General features: G+C 36.7%; 1 protein-coding gene across 2 annotated transcripts in view; it reads right to left on the minus strand.

Annotated features, from left to right (window-relative positions):
- Positions 1 to 262: 262 nt before the first annotated feature.
- LIPC (lipase C, hepatic type) overlaps positions 263 to 15,900 on the minus strand; it is a 228,110-nt gene continuing 212,472 nt past the window's right edge. For both annotated transcript variants that reach the window (XM_007479670.3, XM_007479671.3), the window contains 3 exons: positions 6,617 to 6,734; positions 5,756 to 5,974; positions 263 to 4,375 (listed from right to left, as the gene is read on the minus strand). In XM_007479670.3, the coding sequence (XP_007479732.2) occupies positions 4,264 to 4,375; positions 5,756 to 5,974; positions 6,617 to 6,734 (449 nt within the window). In that variant the 3' untranslated portion in view covers positions 263 to 4,263. The remainder of the gene's footprint in view (positions 4,376 to 5,755; positions 5,975 to 6,616; positions 6,735 to 15,900) is intronic.

Here is a 15,900-nt window from a genome sequence, read left to right on the forward strand (position 1 = left end):
GTGACAAGATAAAAAGGGAGAGAAGAAGCAGAAGAAAAGAACACAGTAATCATTACGTGAATGTGATTGGTATGAATTCACCCATAAAACTGAAGCAAGCCAGAATCAAACATTATGTTGTTTACAAGAGACATATTTGAAACAGGAAAATTCACACAGAATTAAGATAAAGGGCTGGAGCAGAATATAATATGTTTTGGCTAAACTTAAAAAGGGCAGGGATAGTAATCATGACCTTACCAAACAAAAAACAAAAATAGCATTAAAATTATCAGAGAAACTATATTTTGCTAAGATGTACCATTGACAATGAAGTGATATCAAAACATTTTACAGCAAGTTTCTCTGATGAAGGCCTCATTTATCAAACATATACTGAGTATAGAACTGAGTAATTTATACAAACGAGACAGTCTTCAATTGATAAATGGCAAAAGAAGAAAAACATCTTTTTCAGAAGAAAATTAAGCTATAGTCATATGAAAAACATTTTAAATCACTATTGGTTACAGAAAGGCAAATTGAAACAACTCTGAGCTTCCATCTCATATCTACCTGAAATGACAAGTGCTAGAGGGGATGAGGAAAAAATAGGTAAACTAATGAACTGTTTTTGGAGTAGTTAACTAGTCCAACCACTCTGGGGAACTATTTGGAACTAATCCCAAAAGGCGATAAAATGGTGCATCCTTTTTGACCTAGCAATACCATTATTAGGCTTATATCCTAAAGGGATCAAAGGAAAAGGAAAAGGATTTCCATGTACAAAATTATTTAGAGCAGTTCTTTTTGTGTTGTTAAATAATTGGAAATCAAGGGGATGCTCATCAATTGGGGAATGGTTAAACAAGTTATGATGTATGCTTATGATGAAATACTATTGTCCTGCAAGAATGATGAAGGGGATAGTTTCAGGAAAACATAGCAAGACCTATATGAATGGATGCAAAGTGAAATGAGAAGAACCACGAGATAATTGTGCGTAGTAAATGCAGTGTGGTAATGATGGTTAACTGTGAAAGACTGGGCTATTCTGATCAATATCCAAGACAATCCGAAAGGATTTGAACTCATCATTTAAAAAGGCCATCCATTTCCATAGAGATAAATGATAAACTCTGAGGGGAAAATTAGAGTATAATTTTCTCTATTTTTCTTGCTTTTTTTTTCCTGGAGATAATGGCTAATATGGAAATATGTTTTGTATGATATCACATGTTTAATATCTTGTTTGCCTTTTCAGTGAGTGTGAGAGGTTGTGGGAGGGAGGGGGAGAATTTGGAACTCAAAATTTAAAAAGAATGTTAAGAATAAATTTAAAAATATTTTAAAAGATTAAAAAAATAACACAATGCCCCAAAATACTAAATACTTATTAAATGTTTGTTGACTAACTGACTTGCCCAGGTTCTCATAATCAGCATGTGTCAAAAATGGAATTTGAAACTAAGGCTTCCAAATTTTAAGACTAGTTTTCCATACATGATACCACATTGCCTCACACTTAAGTAATAAGTTTTTCTTTTATTCTTAAAGAATAATGATAATTTAAAAGATAGAATTTCTACTCCCACCTTGATTTAATGTAATCACAAAGTATAAAGTTAGTGCTAAGGAATTTTTCTATAACCCCACAACAGTATAATTACCCATGATGAAGTGTTAGTTTATAAATAAGATGTCTTTGCCTTGTGACCTTATGAGGTACAAACCTTTTTAAATGGGTAAAGAAAGGAAGAGTTTAATTGGTTGTGAAAACAACCTAGGTATATCTCTTTGGATTTTAAATAATTGGGTAAATATCAGCAGTATCAGTTTAGAAGTTGAGGATTGTAGACTGAAGGGTTCTTTGAAGAGGCAGACTCCTTTACTTGTATTGGCAGGAGGAGTGAGGAAAGTTTCTTCAGATCAATAGACGATAATGCATCCAGCTGGGAGCAGAGACACACAGAGGATTATTATGGATTCAGAAAAACAGCCACAGCCAACCAAGTGAAGCAGCTTTGGAGTGTATAATCCCTTGTGGCAGAGAGATTCTAGATTCAAGATGGTAGATTCTGAGAGCTCAACTGAGCAATTTATCTAGTGATAGAACCTATGACCAAAGGGAGCTATGTGAGCGATTTTAGTCCGAAGGCTTGTGATTACCCTTTGCTACACCAATAACCCAATGTTTTTTAAGTTTGAGCCCACTCTTCTTAAGGATGCTATGTGCATTTCTGGGAGAATGTGTCCCAAGTCTTGAGAATGTTTTGTACCAACTTTCCTAACTTTGCTAAATTCCTTTACTAAAAACTAATTGGGAAGCTTACCTGTGGGGGCTTGTGAGCTACCATAACAGGAATAGCACCCATAGGGTTACTTCTAAAAGCCTGAAAATCACCCTCAGGAGACCTAATTGTCCACTGAGAGTGTCAAGTTGGAAAAATAATACTCTAAGGAAAATGAACAATAAAAACACATTACCCCAATTTAAAAAACTGCCAACTTTATCATTAATCTTAGCATTTCCTAAATAATTTTCTATATTTTTCTCAACAAAGAGGAAACATTCTCAGTCAGTATTCTAAATGGACAAAGACAAGACTTTCTTTTAATGTCATAACTAGGAAAATTAATCAAGATTGCTCTTTTCAGGAATAATAGAGAAAGAATAGTTCTGAGTCTATACTCTTGAGATTAAGGATTGGGTAAATTGCTTCTAGAAGATCCAAGACATTTGATACTATTATAACCTATTATTTAAAACCCTAAAACTGATTCTACATTCAAACCAGATCAGGAGTGACTGTCTCTGAGGACAAGAACTGGAAGAACAGTGTCAATCAGAAAGGAAATAGGAACTATAAAAGAGTAAGGTCCAGTCCTTTGTAGCTAATACACTAAGATCAACTTAATAAAATTTCTTTAAAATATAACTTGACTCCATTTTTTTGTTATTGTATTTCCCCTTTATCTTTTCTTATAAGGCATAATTATAAACCCTTAAAAGAAGGGGGAAAAATGCAAAGATATTGTATACTATTTGTTTTGAGGAAAGGTAAAGGAGGAACTGATAAGCTGCAACTTTTCCCTCAGGCAGGATGACTGGAATCCAGTGAAGAAAAGAAGAAATGGTGTCTGTAAGCCCTATCTTGGGAGTTTGCTGGTATAGGGGGAAAAAAATGGTGTCATTAAGGTATAATAGACTCTTAGAGTCATAGGTGGTGGATTCATGTTTATACAAACTAATATGTATCACTGTAGTTTAAATAAAATGTACTATGTTTGTGAGGATATTATATCAGATTGTTTAATGTGCTATGTTTAACATCAGTAAAATATTTATAGCAAATATCCAAATTGTTACTATATTTGGTGGCCCATTTCCTGGGTAAAATATGCTTTTGAATGGATTTGTTAGTCAACTCATAATTATTTAGTTTACCAAATGCTTTCAGATTGGTTTCTTTAAGTTTTTGTGAGTGCCAGCCCCATTAGCAGGTTTCAAACACTGTATTTATTCAACAGGAAATCATGTGATGAAAATGACTTTAATTGCCCAATTTGCTTATTATTACTAATAATTATGAGCTTAAACCAGTTTGAATTTTGCCTTTCAAATGACCGACTCAGTTCATCATTGTTGGTGTTTTTTTTTACAACATGGTGCTAAATATCTGATTTGTTGGAATTTCTCTTTTTTCCTTTGGTCTAAGGAAAGGAAAATTTGAACAGTGAACTATATCTTATATAAGTTACAGATCACCTTTCCATTCTTCTGAAATAACAGTATGCATAGGCACACCAGCATGTATATATTATTATTATTAGATCAAATATTATACTGGGAAATTTCTAATTGCTACATGCTACAGGGGATGGAATACTGGACCTGGAGTTAGGAAGACTTGTTTTCCTGAGTTCAAACCTGACCTTAGATATTAACTGTGTAATTCTGGCAAAGTCTCTTAACCCTGTTTGCCTCAGTTTCCTCATCTATAAAATGAGCTAGAGAAGGAAAGGGCAAACCACTCCACCTTCTTTGCCAAGAAAACCCTAAGTGGGTCACATAGAGTTGGACACAACTGAAAAAATGACTAAACAACATGATGGGTATAAAAGCACTATTCATTATAGTGAAGATTACCTCTCCCCCTTCTAAGAAAATTTTAATTTAGATTTTATCCAAGTTTGATATGTGACTTTTAAAGGTTGACTGGGGAAGTTATTCTGTATCAGTAAGTGAAAGTTTATTCTTCATGATGGATCTTCAGTTAAAGCTCATCTCAATCTCTGATTCTGTGGTTTTGAACCTTCTTCACACCTCACAAAGGTTTTTTCTTGGTTTCGATAAAGTTGTACATCATCCATGTTTTGAGAACAAAATTTCATTCTAAGCAGAAAACAAAGTAAAGAAAGGATTAACTTTTGGGTGCAGCTTATTATCATGTTCTTTTCACTATTCAGAAATAACATTTGCAAATATTTTCATAACTTGAAGGAAAAACAGAACCCAAGTGAGTAAAAACACCTCTCTGATGATTTTCCTATTTCCACTCTACTTCTACTTTGTTCATTTGGAGTCACAAAGGAAAAACAATAAGCCCTTTTTGGCATGATAGCCCTTCAGTATGTGAGGAGAGCTCTCATGTTTCCTTTAAATCTTTCCTTAAAGTTAAAGCAGCCTTAAATTTATCAACCACTCTTCATGTGACATGGTTTCTAAGACCATTTACCATTCTCGTGACTTTTGTTTAGATGTACTCAAGTTTGTCAATTTTAGTGCAGAATTCCATCAAGCAAGAAATTCTTACCTCTCACAATGCTAAACACATGGTTGATACTTAATCAAAAACTGATTGTGAGTCCTTGAGGGTCATTTTACCCTGTGGTCTGTGGGGCTCAGTGAAGACTGTATTTAACAAATGCAAAGCTAAATATTAAAACCACCACAGTGTACGAAATAGACTTGGAGTATGATGGGAGAGAGAAATTGAGTGCCTTAGTTATATGTCAGTTGAATTGACTATAAGAAATGGTACTAGAATAAGAAATGGAACCATCTTTTAACTTGGGGTACTCTAGAAATAGCATATATTGTAGATAGAGTGCTTGGTATCAGGAAGATATGAGTTCAAGTCCTATCTCGACACATACTGACTATAGGAGCATAAGGCAAGTCTGTTAACCTTTCAGTCCCCCAGGCAACCTTCAGTATTAAAAGTTGCAGAGTGCCAGTTTGCATAAGAGGTAGAAGAAGTTCCTTCTGGGAGCTCTTTAAGGTGGAAAGGACCTTAGAGGACATTGAATCCAACTCTCCCATTTTATAAATAGACACATTTAGTGACTTGCCCAGAGTCAAAGAGTTGACTGAATTCAAATCTAGGCTTTCTAGGCTCCAAATTCATTGCTCTGTCCATTAAGCCAGTCTATTTCCTTCTCTTGTATATCCCACATATCTAATTAATTGCCACATCCTGATAATTCTCTTCAGGATACTTTACTTTCATTCATTCTTATAAAATATGTTCTAGTTTGAACATTTCCCATTTTTTTTTTCACCTCAGAAAACCCCAAATGAAAAAAAGGTTCATGGGGAATATATTTTCTTTGAATTTTTAAGATAAAAATTTGTGGATATGTATATCACATCACTTTCCCCCCACAAGAGGAAAGCTATTTTGAGATTGAATAATAAAATCATCTTTCAATGTGTTAAACTGCTTTCAAAAGCAAAACAAGAGGATAGCACTGTAACCATCCATCCACCTACTTTTTCTGTGTTTCTCCTGCTTTGACTCGGATCTGCTTTATCATAAACTGTGGATTTTGTGGTTCAGTGGCCCAGGGAATTATTGTATGGAAGGTGTCCCACACATTCGCCCACATTGCAGTCTTTTTCCATGTGAAGTTGATCATTGTCAGCTCTCCAATATCCAAATCCAGTGTGATGAGTAAAGAGTAGGTTTTATTGCCTTTGATTTCCTCAACCCTGCAGGTATATAAAAGAAAGTCAGGTATAATGAAGTTATTTGTAAGCAATGTGAGCTCTCTAGAAATTTTTATTTTTTTTATGTTTTACTATCTGACAAGTGCTGCCATTTTATAGCTCTCATTTTGCAAGGCAAGAAATCCCAAGGCTATTTCCTTTGAGGTTCTATGCCTGCAGATGGACATGGTCAGAATAGCTTAGCTTCCCATTGGAACGGTTAACTGAGTGAAAGAGAATGCAACATACTTTTCTACTCTATGCCATTTTATAGCAAAATGATCTGTTTCCTACCATCTTCCCTTTTTCTTTCTCTTTTGATCCTCTGCTTTCTAACTGTTGCGGAATGGCATAAGAGGATGTATTTTGTCTTTTTTTTTTTTGCTACAACCTGTTATTTCACTGGGGGAAGGATCCCTTTGTATAGAAACCCCTTTCTCTAATACATATCAACATTTATATGACATAAAATTAATATAATTTAATTTATAGCTTAGAGTTATCTAGGGGTCATTGCACAATTAAGAGATTTGCCCAAGAATATCATAATATTTTATGAATTATTTCTAGTCTAATACTTAAAAAGAATGTTACTAATCCTGGTGTCTCTCATTACTATCTACTAGAAATACATCTCATACTCACAATGTGATGGGAAGATTGTGAGTGTCCTTTTTAGTTCCAATTAGAGTCATGGTGAAGGTTGGCTCTATGGGTTCCTCGGTTTGTTTGATGAATTGGATCTTGAACTGGTAATGGTAAACTAGGAAGAAAAGAATTCTCTGGTGAGCAGCGCACTGGTGACAGGTGGTATTCTAACAAATGAATGTAAGATTTATCTAAGCAGCCCATTCATATCTGAAGAGAAGCATGAAAGAAGGTAGAACAGCACACTATGGGGGAATGTATGCCTTCTCAAGAGTCAAGAGGATTGGGGTTCTTTTCCCTTTGATGCTTTCCATTAGTTTGGTGTTGAACAAGTTAGGCATTTCAATTTTGGGACCTCAGTCTTCTCTTATGTAAAACTAATTTGTAAAAGTCTAACATCCTGGTGGCAGCTGGGTAGCTCAGTGGATTGAGAGCCAGGCCCAGAGATGGGAGGTCCTAGGTTCAAATTTGGCCTCAGACACTTCCCAGCTGTGTGACCCCGGGCAAGTCACTTAACTCCTATTGCCTATCCCTTACCACTCTTTTGCCTTGGAACCAATACCCAGTATTGATTCCAAGACAGAAGGTAAGAGTTTAAAAAAAAGTCTAATATCCTCTGAGGTCCCCTCCAGTTCTAGACCTATGGTACCAACAAGACCCTTTTCCAATGCAGGTCATATACAATTTCACAAGGTAAGAGGGAAGCCATGAAATATCTGCTTGCAGGTTATAATTAAGACTTGTTAATCTTACTTTTCCATCTCAACTCTTGCCAAACCAATCAGCTCATTCTGATGGCAACTGGGGTAAGGAATCTTGGTCCTGATTTAAGGTCCTGATTCAAGAGTTTTTAGAGGTTCCTGTCTATTCCAGTCATTAAGCTAGAGTTAAGTGGTGTTGGATCTTAGGTGGTGTTGGAATTAGGGCTGTTCTTCACCTCATATTTATCAACTCTTAGAAATTTAAAACTTGGTGTCTCATAGGCATTCCAAACTGCAGATGTTCAAAATAAAACTCATTATCTTTCCCCCAAAACTAATGCCTCTTCCAAATTTCCCTATTTCCATTAAGGATATCATTAGCTTTCCAGGCACCTAGAATTGAATCTTTGGTGTCAAGTTCAACTCTTCATTCTTCCCCAAAACAGATGCAATTAGTGGTCATATTTTGTTTCTATTCTTAAAATATTTCACAAATTTCCTACTTTTTTACTCACATAGGCTCTATTCTAGTTCAAGCCTTCATTACCTCTTATCTGGACTATAGTAATAGCTTCCTAATAGGACTCCCTGTCTCAAATCTCTCTTTTTTAAATCCATCCTCCACATAACTACCAAGATGATTTTTCTAAAACACAAGTCTAACCGTGTTACTGACCTAGGCAAATATAAAGTCTTCTTTTTAGTATTTAATACCCTTTCTGACCTTGCCCCAATATGCTTTTCTAGCCTTATTTTTACATCATTATTTTTTCTGAACTCTATAGTCCAGGACCAAACTAACATTTCTACTGTTCCTCAGAAAGAGATTCACTCCATCTCCCATCCCTAAGTTTTCCTCTTGGCTGGTCCTTATGCATGGAATATGCTTTTTATCCATCTCTAGCTCTTAGACTTCCTAGTTACCTTCAAAACTAAGCTCATAGGAAGGGATTAAACTAGATGACCACTGAAGTCTCTTCCAGCTCTATATTCATGATCCTATATTTGATTATAGAATCATTATCACTGGCACCCCCTCTCAGTTGGTGGGACCATGAAAACATGGACGTTTTCAGTAGAGCCTTTGTGATGATATTAGACTCACTCAGTCTACACTAAAATGACAAAATTGATTAAAAAACAAACAAACCTAGCAGAGTAGTGCCAGGAGAAGTTGATAGCAAATGGACAATGTCAGATACACCGCTCATTTCTGGGTAGCTGCAGAAGACTCATATTTTGGGAACAGATTAGAATTTGGGAACTTGTTCCCCAAGGTGGAGTGTGCTCATACCTAAAGCACACCCCTTCTCATCTGGAAGCATAGTGTAGTAACAAGAGTATTCTAGTTAAAAAATAACCTGGCCCTTCTCTGACCCACTAGAGACCATTGTAGAATGTCACCTCTTGGAGATAAAATACTGGGGAAGCTCCTGTTTGAATTCATTCTATTACAAACACCTTTTTTTTTTTTGGTCCAGTAGTCTTTGCTTTATTGGCTGAGTAGAATTCTTTTTTTTTTTTTCATTTTATTTTATTTAGTCAATTTAGAACATTATTCCTTGGTTTCAAGAATCATATTTTTTCCCTCCTTCCCCTAACCCTACCCTTCCTGTAACCCATGCGCAGTTCCACTGGGTATTACATGTGACCTTGATCAGAACCTATTTCCATGTTGTTGGTGTTTGCACTAGGATGATCATTTAGAGTCTACATCCCTAATCCTATCCCCTTCGACCCATGTAATCAAGCAGTTGTTTTTCCTTTGGTGTTTCTACTCCCACAGTTTTTCCTCTGAATGTGGATAGTGTTCTTTATCATACATCCCTCTGGGTTGTTCAGGATCACTGTATTGCCACTATGGAGAAGTCCATTACATTGGATTGTGCCACAGTGTATCAATCTCTGTGTATAATGTTTTCCTGGTTCTGCTCCTTTCACTCTGCATCAAATCCTGGAGGTCATTCCAGTTCCCATGGAATTCCTCCAGTTTATTATTCCTTTGAGCACAATAGTATTCTATCACCAACATATACCACAATTTGTTCATCCATTCCCCAATTGAAGGGCATCCCCTCATTTTCCAATTTTTTGCCACCACAAAGAGCACAGCTATGAATATTCTTGCATATGTATTTTTCCTTATTATCTCTTTGGGGGTACAAACCCAGTAGTGCTATGGCTGGGTCAAGGGGCAGAGGCTTTTAGTGCCCTTTGGGCATAGTTCTAAATTGCCCTCCAGAATGGTTGGATCAATTCACAACTCCACCAGCAATGCATTAATGTCCCAACTTTGACACATTCCCTCCAGCATTCATTACTTTCCTTTGCTGTCATGTTTGGCTGAGTAGAATACTAAGATGGGTCAGTGTTTGTGCATCTGTTTAGGGCTGAAGATATTTAGAGAGTTGTCTTTAATATAGCAATTTCAAAGCAATTGCTGATAAAAGTTGACCTAAGTGGTAGCAAAAAATTGGAAAATGAGGGGATGCCAGACCATTGGGGAGTGGCTGAACAAATTGTGGTGTTTGATGGTGATGGTATACTATTGTGCTAAAAGGAATGATGAACTGGAGGATTTCTATGTGAACTGGAAAGATCTCTAGAAACTGATACAGAGTCAAAGGAGCAGAACCAGGAGAATGTTGTACACAGAGACTGATAGATTGTGGCACAATTGAATGTAATAAACTTTTCTACTAGCAGCAATTCAATGACCCAGGGCAATCCAGAGGAATTTATGAGAAAGAATGCTATCCACATCCAGAGAAAGAACTGTGGGAGCAGAAATGCAGAAGAAAAACACATGATCCGATCATGTGGTTCAATGGGGATATGATTAGGGTTTTAGCATTAAAATATCACTTTGCTGCAAATAGAATAACATGGAAATAGGTTTTGAACAATACATGTATAACCCAATGTAATTGTTGGTCATTTCTCGAAAGGAGGGAAGGAAGAGGGGTAGGAAAGAATATGAATCATGTAACCATGGCAAAACATTCTAAATAAATAAATAAAAAGAAAGAAAAGTTAACTCAATTTGATCCTTAGATCTATGTCTGAAAGGATATTTTGATTCCTCATCTTGAGTCTGGGAGTTTGGTTGAACCTCTTGAGGGTTACAAATGATTACTTTAATGATGTAATCTGGGCACAACTAGGCATGTCCAATTTGTCTAACATGGAAGTGCTCTTTAGGGGCCTTTGGGGCATGACTTGAGATGACTTTTTGGACTTGAAACTGGAACAATTCTCCATAGGAATGGAACAAAGCTATGAACCTTCCCAGAGATGGAGGTGGTACAAGACAAGACTCTTCTGTGCTGGAGGAATAAATTTATATATTTGTGATTATACTTTCTGAAGTAAATATTTCTATGTAAAAAGCTAATTTGCCTGTTAATTGCTAATGAGATTGAAGTGCAGGGGACCACCTGTAAACTTGAAAGAACACTATAGGTTGGAACTGGAATCAATGGTAAGAGAGCCTAGACTCCCCCATACCCTTACGTATTTGAGAGAACCTCTAGGGGAGGGGTGAAATGGAACAACTCTGGCCTTAAGGCGGGGAGAGCCAGGGTAGCTAATTTTACATTGAAAACTGAACCCACTTTTTTCAGTCTTCATTTTATAGCTGCATTTGACACTATGGAACTATCTCAAAATTCTAATTTCCTTTGATTTCTAAGACACCGTCCTAACTATTTCTTGTCACTGATTGCTCCTTTGTCATTCCTTTTATTGTCTTCTCTTCCTTCTCCCACTTCCCAATTATGGGTATTCCTCAGGGGTCAGTTCTTGGCTCATTGTTTTTATGAAGCTGCTAGGAGGCACAGTGAATAGAGCACTATACTTGGAGTCAGGAAGATGACAATCCAAATCTGGCATCATACTCAAAATAGCAGTGTGATTCTGGGCCTCATTTTCCTCATCTGTAAAAATAGGAATAACACTTTCTTCTCAGGGTTGTTGAGAAGATAAAGTGAGATATTAAAAGCACTTTACAAATCTTAAAAGCACTATATAAATCCTAGCTATCATTAATTAGCTAATAGTTTTATGTACATGTGTCTTCCCAATTATATAAATATCTATTCTGTGCAATGGAAGTAACATTATGGAGGAAAGAGCACTGAATTTGAAGTCAGAGGACTTGGGTTCAAATTCTCGCTCAGTTCTTTATGCACTATATGATTTTGTGCAAGCTATATGACTTCTCTGTATCTCAATTCCTCATTTGTAAAATGAGGGAATTGAACTTTTATTGTGATTGTGTCCGACTCTTTGTGACCCCATTTTGGGGTTGATGTTTTTTTTAAGATACTGGAGTGGTTTGCCATTTCCTTCTCTAGCCATTTTTACAGATGGTCAAACTGAGACAAACAGGATTAAGTGACTTGCCAAGGGTCACACAGCTAATGTCTAAAGCCAGATTTGAACTAATGAAAAATGTCTTCTTGATTCCAAGCCCAGTGCTCTATCCACTGCACCACATAGCTGCTTAGTATTGGGCTAAGTGGCCTCTGAGATCTCTTCTAGTTCTAAATCTATATTTCTTAAACTACCTATTACTCAATCAACACAGTCATTTGTTAAGCATTTACTATGTACCGGGCACTGTGCTAAGTGTTGGAGGTAAAAGAAAAAAAATAATCTTTGCTCTAAAGGAGTTTACACTTTAATGGGGGAGAAAATGTATCCATTGAGAAGTGTATACAAGTTACAATATGAAAGTAGACATTAGTACTTTTTTCGTATTTCCCAGGGTATAGCATTAGATACATAATAGGAAATCAAGTATCTGTTGGCTGAATGATAAGTTATTAATGTAGAGAGGTCATGTCTTCATCAGCCATAGTTATTCTACTTATAAACAGTAAGGTGGCAGCTTCTTTGTTTCCAAAGGACAAAATATATTTAGAACAGTAACTACACAGTAAATGTTTCTGTTTTCAATCTTGGAAGCCTGAATATTGGCCTGAGTGAGTACTAAAAGTGGCTTCCTCTAGTAATATCCCAGAGTTCTCTGCAGTAAAAGTGCTTTATAATTCTAACCAAGCAAAATTATATTCTTCTGCAACCTTGCTGTAACATCTTCTGCCCACTGAATGTCTGGTTTCTAAGTGTGGATAAATGTTTAATGCTGCTGCTCAGGAGATGTTTTTCTTCCTTTCTTCTACAACAGCAAACCCAATGAGATCCAATGAAAGCCAAACAATGACTATTCCTGAAGAGTAACTTTTTTGCTGGAGTGGTGGTGGTGGGGAGGGAGGGAGAGACAGGTGGTTGAAGGTACCAGAATTAAATTACTCCCACTGTTTTGTGGGAAAAGAAAGAATGTTTATATGTAAAGTGTATAAATAAACAATCTAAAGAAATGCAGGCATATCTTATGAGGTACGAAATTTAAAAAACATGTGCAGAGTGATTTTTTTGTTAGGTTAAGTCCCATTTTAATTGGAATATAGGGTACCTCACTTTATTTCTTTATTTAAAACTCTTCTGTCTTAGAATCAATACTGTGTTTTGGTTTCAAGGTAGAAGAGCAGTTAAGGGCTAGGCAATGGGGATTAAATGACTTGACCAGCGTCACATAGCTAAGAAGTATCTGAGTTCAAATTTGAACCCAGGATCCCCTCTCTGGGCATGGCTCTCAATCCACTGAACCACCTAGCTGTACCTGGTACCCAGCAATGAATCCTTTTATGTATGAAAACTATTTTACAATAAGAATGAATTATTCTGTAAATTCAGTTTTATATTGTTTTTTCCCCTTCTTGTTAGTCGATTATTCCTGTGATCTGTGAATTTTTTTCCTCTAAAGAGGATATCTAAAAGAATAAGAAAAATCAAGTCTGTATGACCTTTGTCATCCCTTTGCCTAATGTTACTTTTACTAGAGAACTTTAAAAAAAATCAGAATACATGCTTTTTTTTTTTATCCTAGGAATGAGGACATGATATCCTTCTCAGCTCTAGAGAGGTTATTTCGGGTCCTAAAAATGGGAAACATAAAATGGTCCATCAAACGTGGATGAAACAAAGCAGACTTTGTCTGAAGCATAGAAGTTAAACTGCTTAAGATTTGGTTCATCGGGGAATCGTACAGAAGCATACAAGACCCTACACAGGCAATTGTACCCTTATGCCCGTTCAAGGAGGGAAAGGTGACAAAAAAGATCAAGTAATTATTTAGAAGGCAGCCAAATGGTCTCACTAGGTTCTGGAATTTATGAAAAGAGAATATTTCATTTCCCTTAGTGTTTCCTCACCTCTGGCTATCTCCCTGAGAGTGACTCAGAATCATCAGATAGGGGATTTAGGTTTTGATAAAACTCTCTTTCAGACATTAAAAGGGATCTTTGTTCAGCATATTGAATTCCTCTCATGAAAATGGCAGGCAAGAGATCTCATTTCTTGCCCGGAGCTGCCATTTTCTTGAAATAAAGGAGACTCATTCCTGGAACTTAAATGCCTCTGGCCACAACGTGAAATTTTAGATCATGGGAATGAGAGAACTGTGGATTGTGGTGACCACGGCGTTTCCAGATATTCCAATCTTGGCAGACATCAAATGGGGCTCTAGTCAGAACTCGGAATGAAAGCCAACTTGTGTTCAGGTAATCTGTGGGTGGTGACCCAAGCTGGAATTAATTTGAAACAGGTTTCTATGAAGAGGAAACTAGCGGAGTTATAGGCAGGAAAGTACTTAAAAAACAAAACTTGCATGATCCAATTTACAGTAACAGTTCACTCACCTGACATTTCAAATGCTGTGAGACTGTATAACTATAAACTGTGTCTAGAGAAAAGGAAAGCCGTAGTCTGTATATGTACAGAGACTAAGGGGCATCTAGGTGGTAAAATAGAGCACTAGGGCCAGAGTCAGGAAGACTTGCCTTTCTGAGTTCAAATCTAGCCTCAGACACTTACTAGCTGTGACACCCCCAGGCAAACCACTCAGCCTTGTTGCCTTCCCTTTCCTCATCTATAAAATGAGCTGGAGAAGGAAATGGCAAATCACTCCAATATCTTTGCTAAGAAAACCCCACATGGGGTCAGGTAGTCAGACCCAATAGAAAATGACTGAATAACAACAATAGAGACTAAGGGAAGATACAGTGAGGATAAGGGAATGATATATGGGGATTGGCATTCTCCTGCTAGATCTTTAGTAACTGCTGGCCACACTGGCTTCTTGTCTTTTTCAGGCATAAGGTAATAGCAGCTCTCTGCTATTATCCACAGAGCACAAAGGGACTTTCTTCAGAGCTCTCAAGCCAGGGATGACCACAAATATGACCTCAAAGCCTCATTTTACAAGAATCATATCATCTACAAAGTTCATGGAGTTTACACTGGCTCCATAAATTCCTTCAGTGTCACTGGACAAAATTGCTCCCTTGAGTCTCCAGACATTTTTAGATCAGCCCTCAAGTCTTTTCTGGGTCCTAAATAAGCTTTTTTTCTAAGATCAGAATTTCATTATTTTTATGGGGAAGAGACAGTAACAAAAAAGGGTTTAGTGCTCAATTAGAGGGAGATCTAGGGTACAGTGGAAAGAACTCTAAATTTGGAATCAGGAGGCTTGAATTCGGATCTCAATTTAGGTATTTACTAGCTGTGTGACCTGGGGCAAGTCATTTAACCTGACTGTCCTTCAGTTTTGTTATCTTTTAAAAGAGGAGTTGGGTTAAATTGAGAGATCCCTTCCAGCTCTGCCTCTGTAATCCTATTAAATATCTTTGACCATGAGAGGCACTATGCTTTTTTTTCCCCACTCAGATTTCTCATAGTATCTCTTTCCTTTCTCTAAAAACCCTCAAAGAGATTTTCCTCAAGGGACCCAGAAGGCCTTCTTTTTAAAACCCTAACCTTTGCTCTTAGAATTAATACTGTATATTGGTTCTAAGGCAGAAGAGTAGTAAGAGCCAGATGATGGAGATTAAATGACTTGCCCAGGGTCACATAGCTAGGAAGTGTTTGCATCCAAATTTGAACCCAGGACCTTCTATCTTCAGGTGTGGTTCTCAATCCATTGAGCCACCTAACTGCCATGGCCTTGATTTATTTAAAATATTTTTTTAAAAATTTGTTTTTATTGTCACGTAAAATATACTTCCATATTGGTCATTGTTGTAAGAACAAACTCATACATAGCTAGAACCCCCAAATAAAACCAAAAATACATTGATGTGAAAGACAGCTCCAACAGTTTTTTCCTTTGGAGGTAGATAGCATTCCTTGTCATAAGTCAGGATTGTCCCAGATCATCGCATTGCTGAGAGTAGCCAAGTTCTCACAGATGATCATTGTACAATATTGCTATTACTGTGTACAATGTTCTCCCAGTTCTCCTTATTTGGCTCTGCACAAATTCATGCAGATCTTTCCAGCTTTTCTGAAATAATTTTGCTTATCATTTATCATAGCATGATCATCAGCATATGTCAAAACTTGTTTGGCCATTCCCCAGTTGATGGACATCTTCTCAATTTCCAATTCTTTGCCACTACCTAAAGAGCTGCTGTAAATATTTTTGTTACAAGTAGGTCATTTCTCTTTTTGTATTAATTC

Source organism: Monodelphis domestica, chromosome 1 (genome assembly GCF_027887165.1).
Source record: "Monodelphis domestica isolate mMonDom1 chromosome 1, mMonDom1.pri, whole genome shotgun sequence".
NCBI lineage: Eukaryota > Metazoa > Chordata > Mammalia > Didelphimorphia > Didelphidae > Monodelphis > Monodelphis domestica.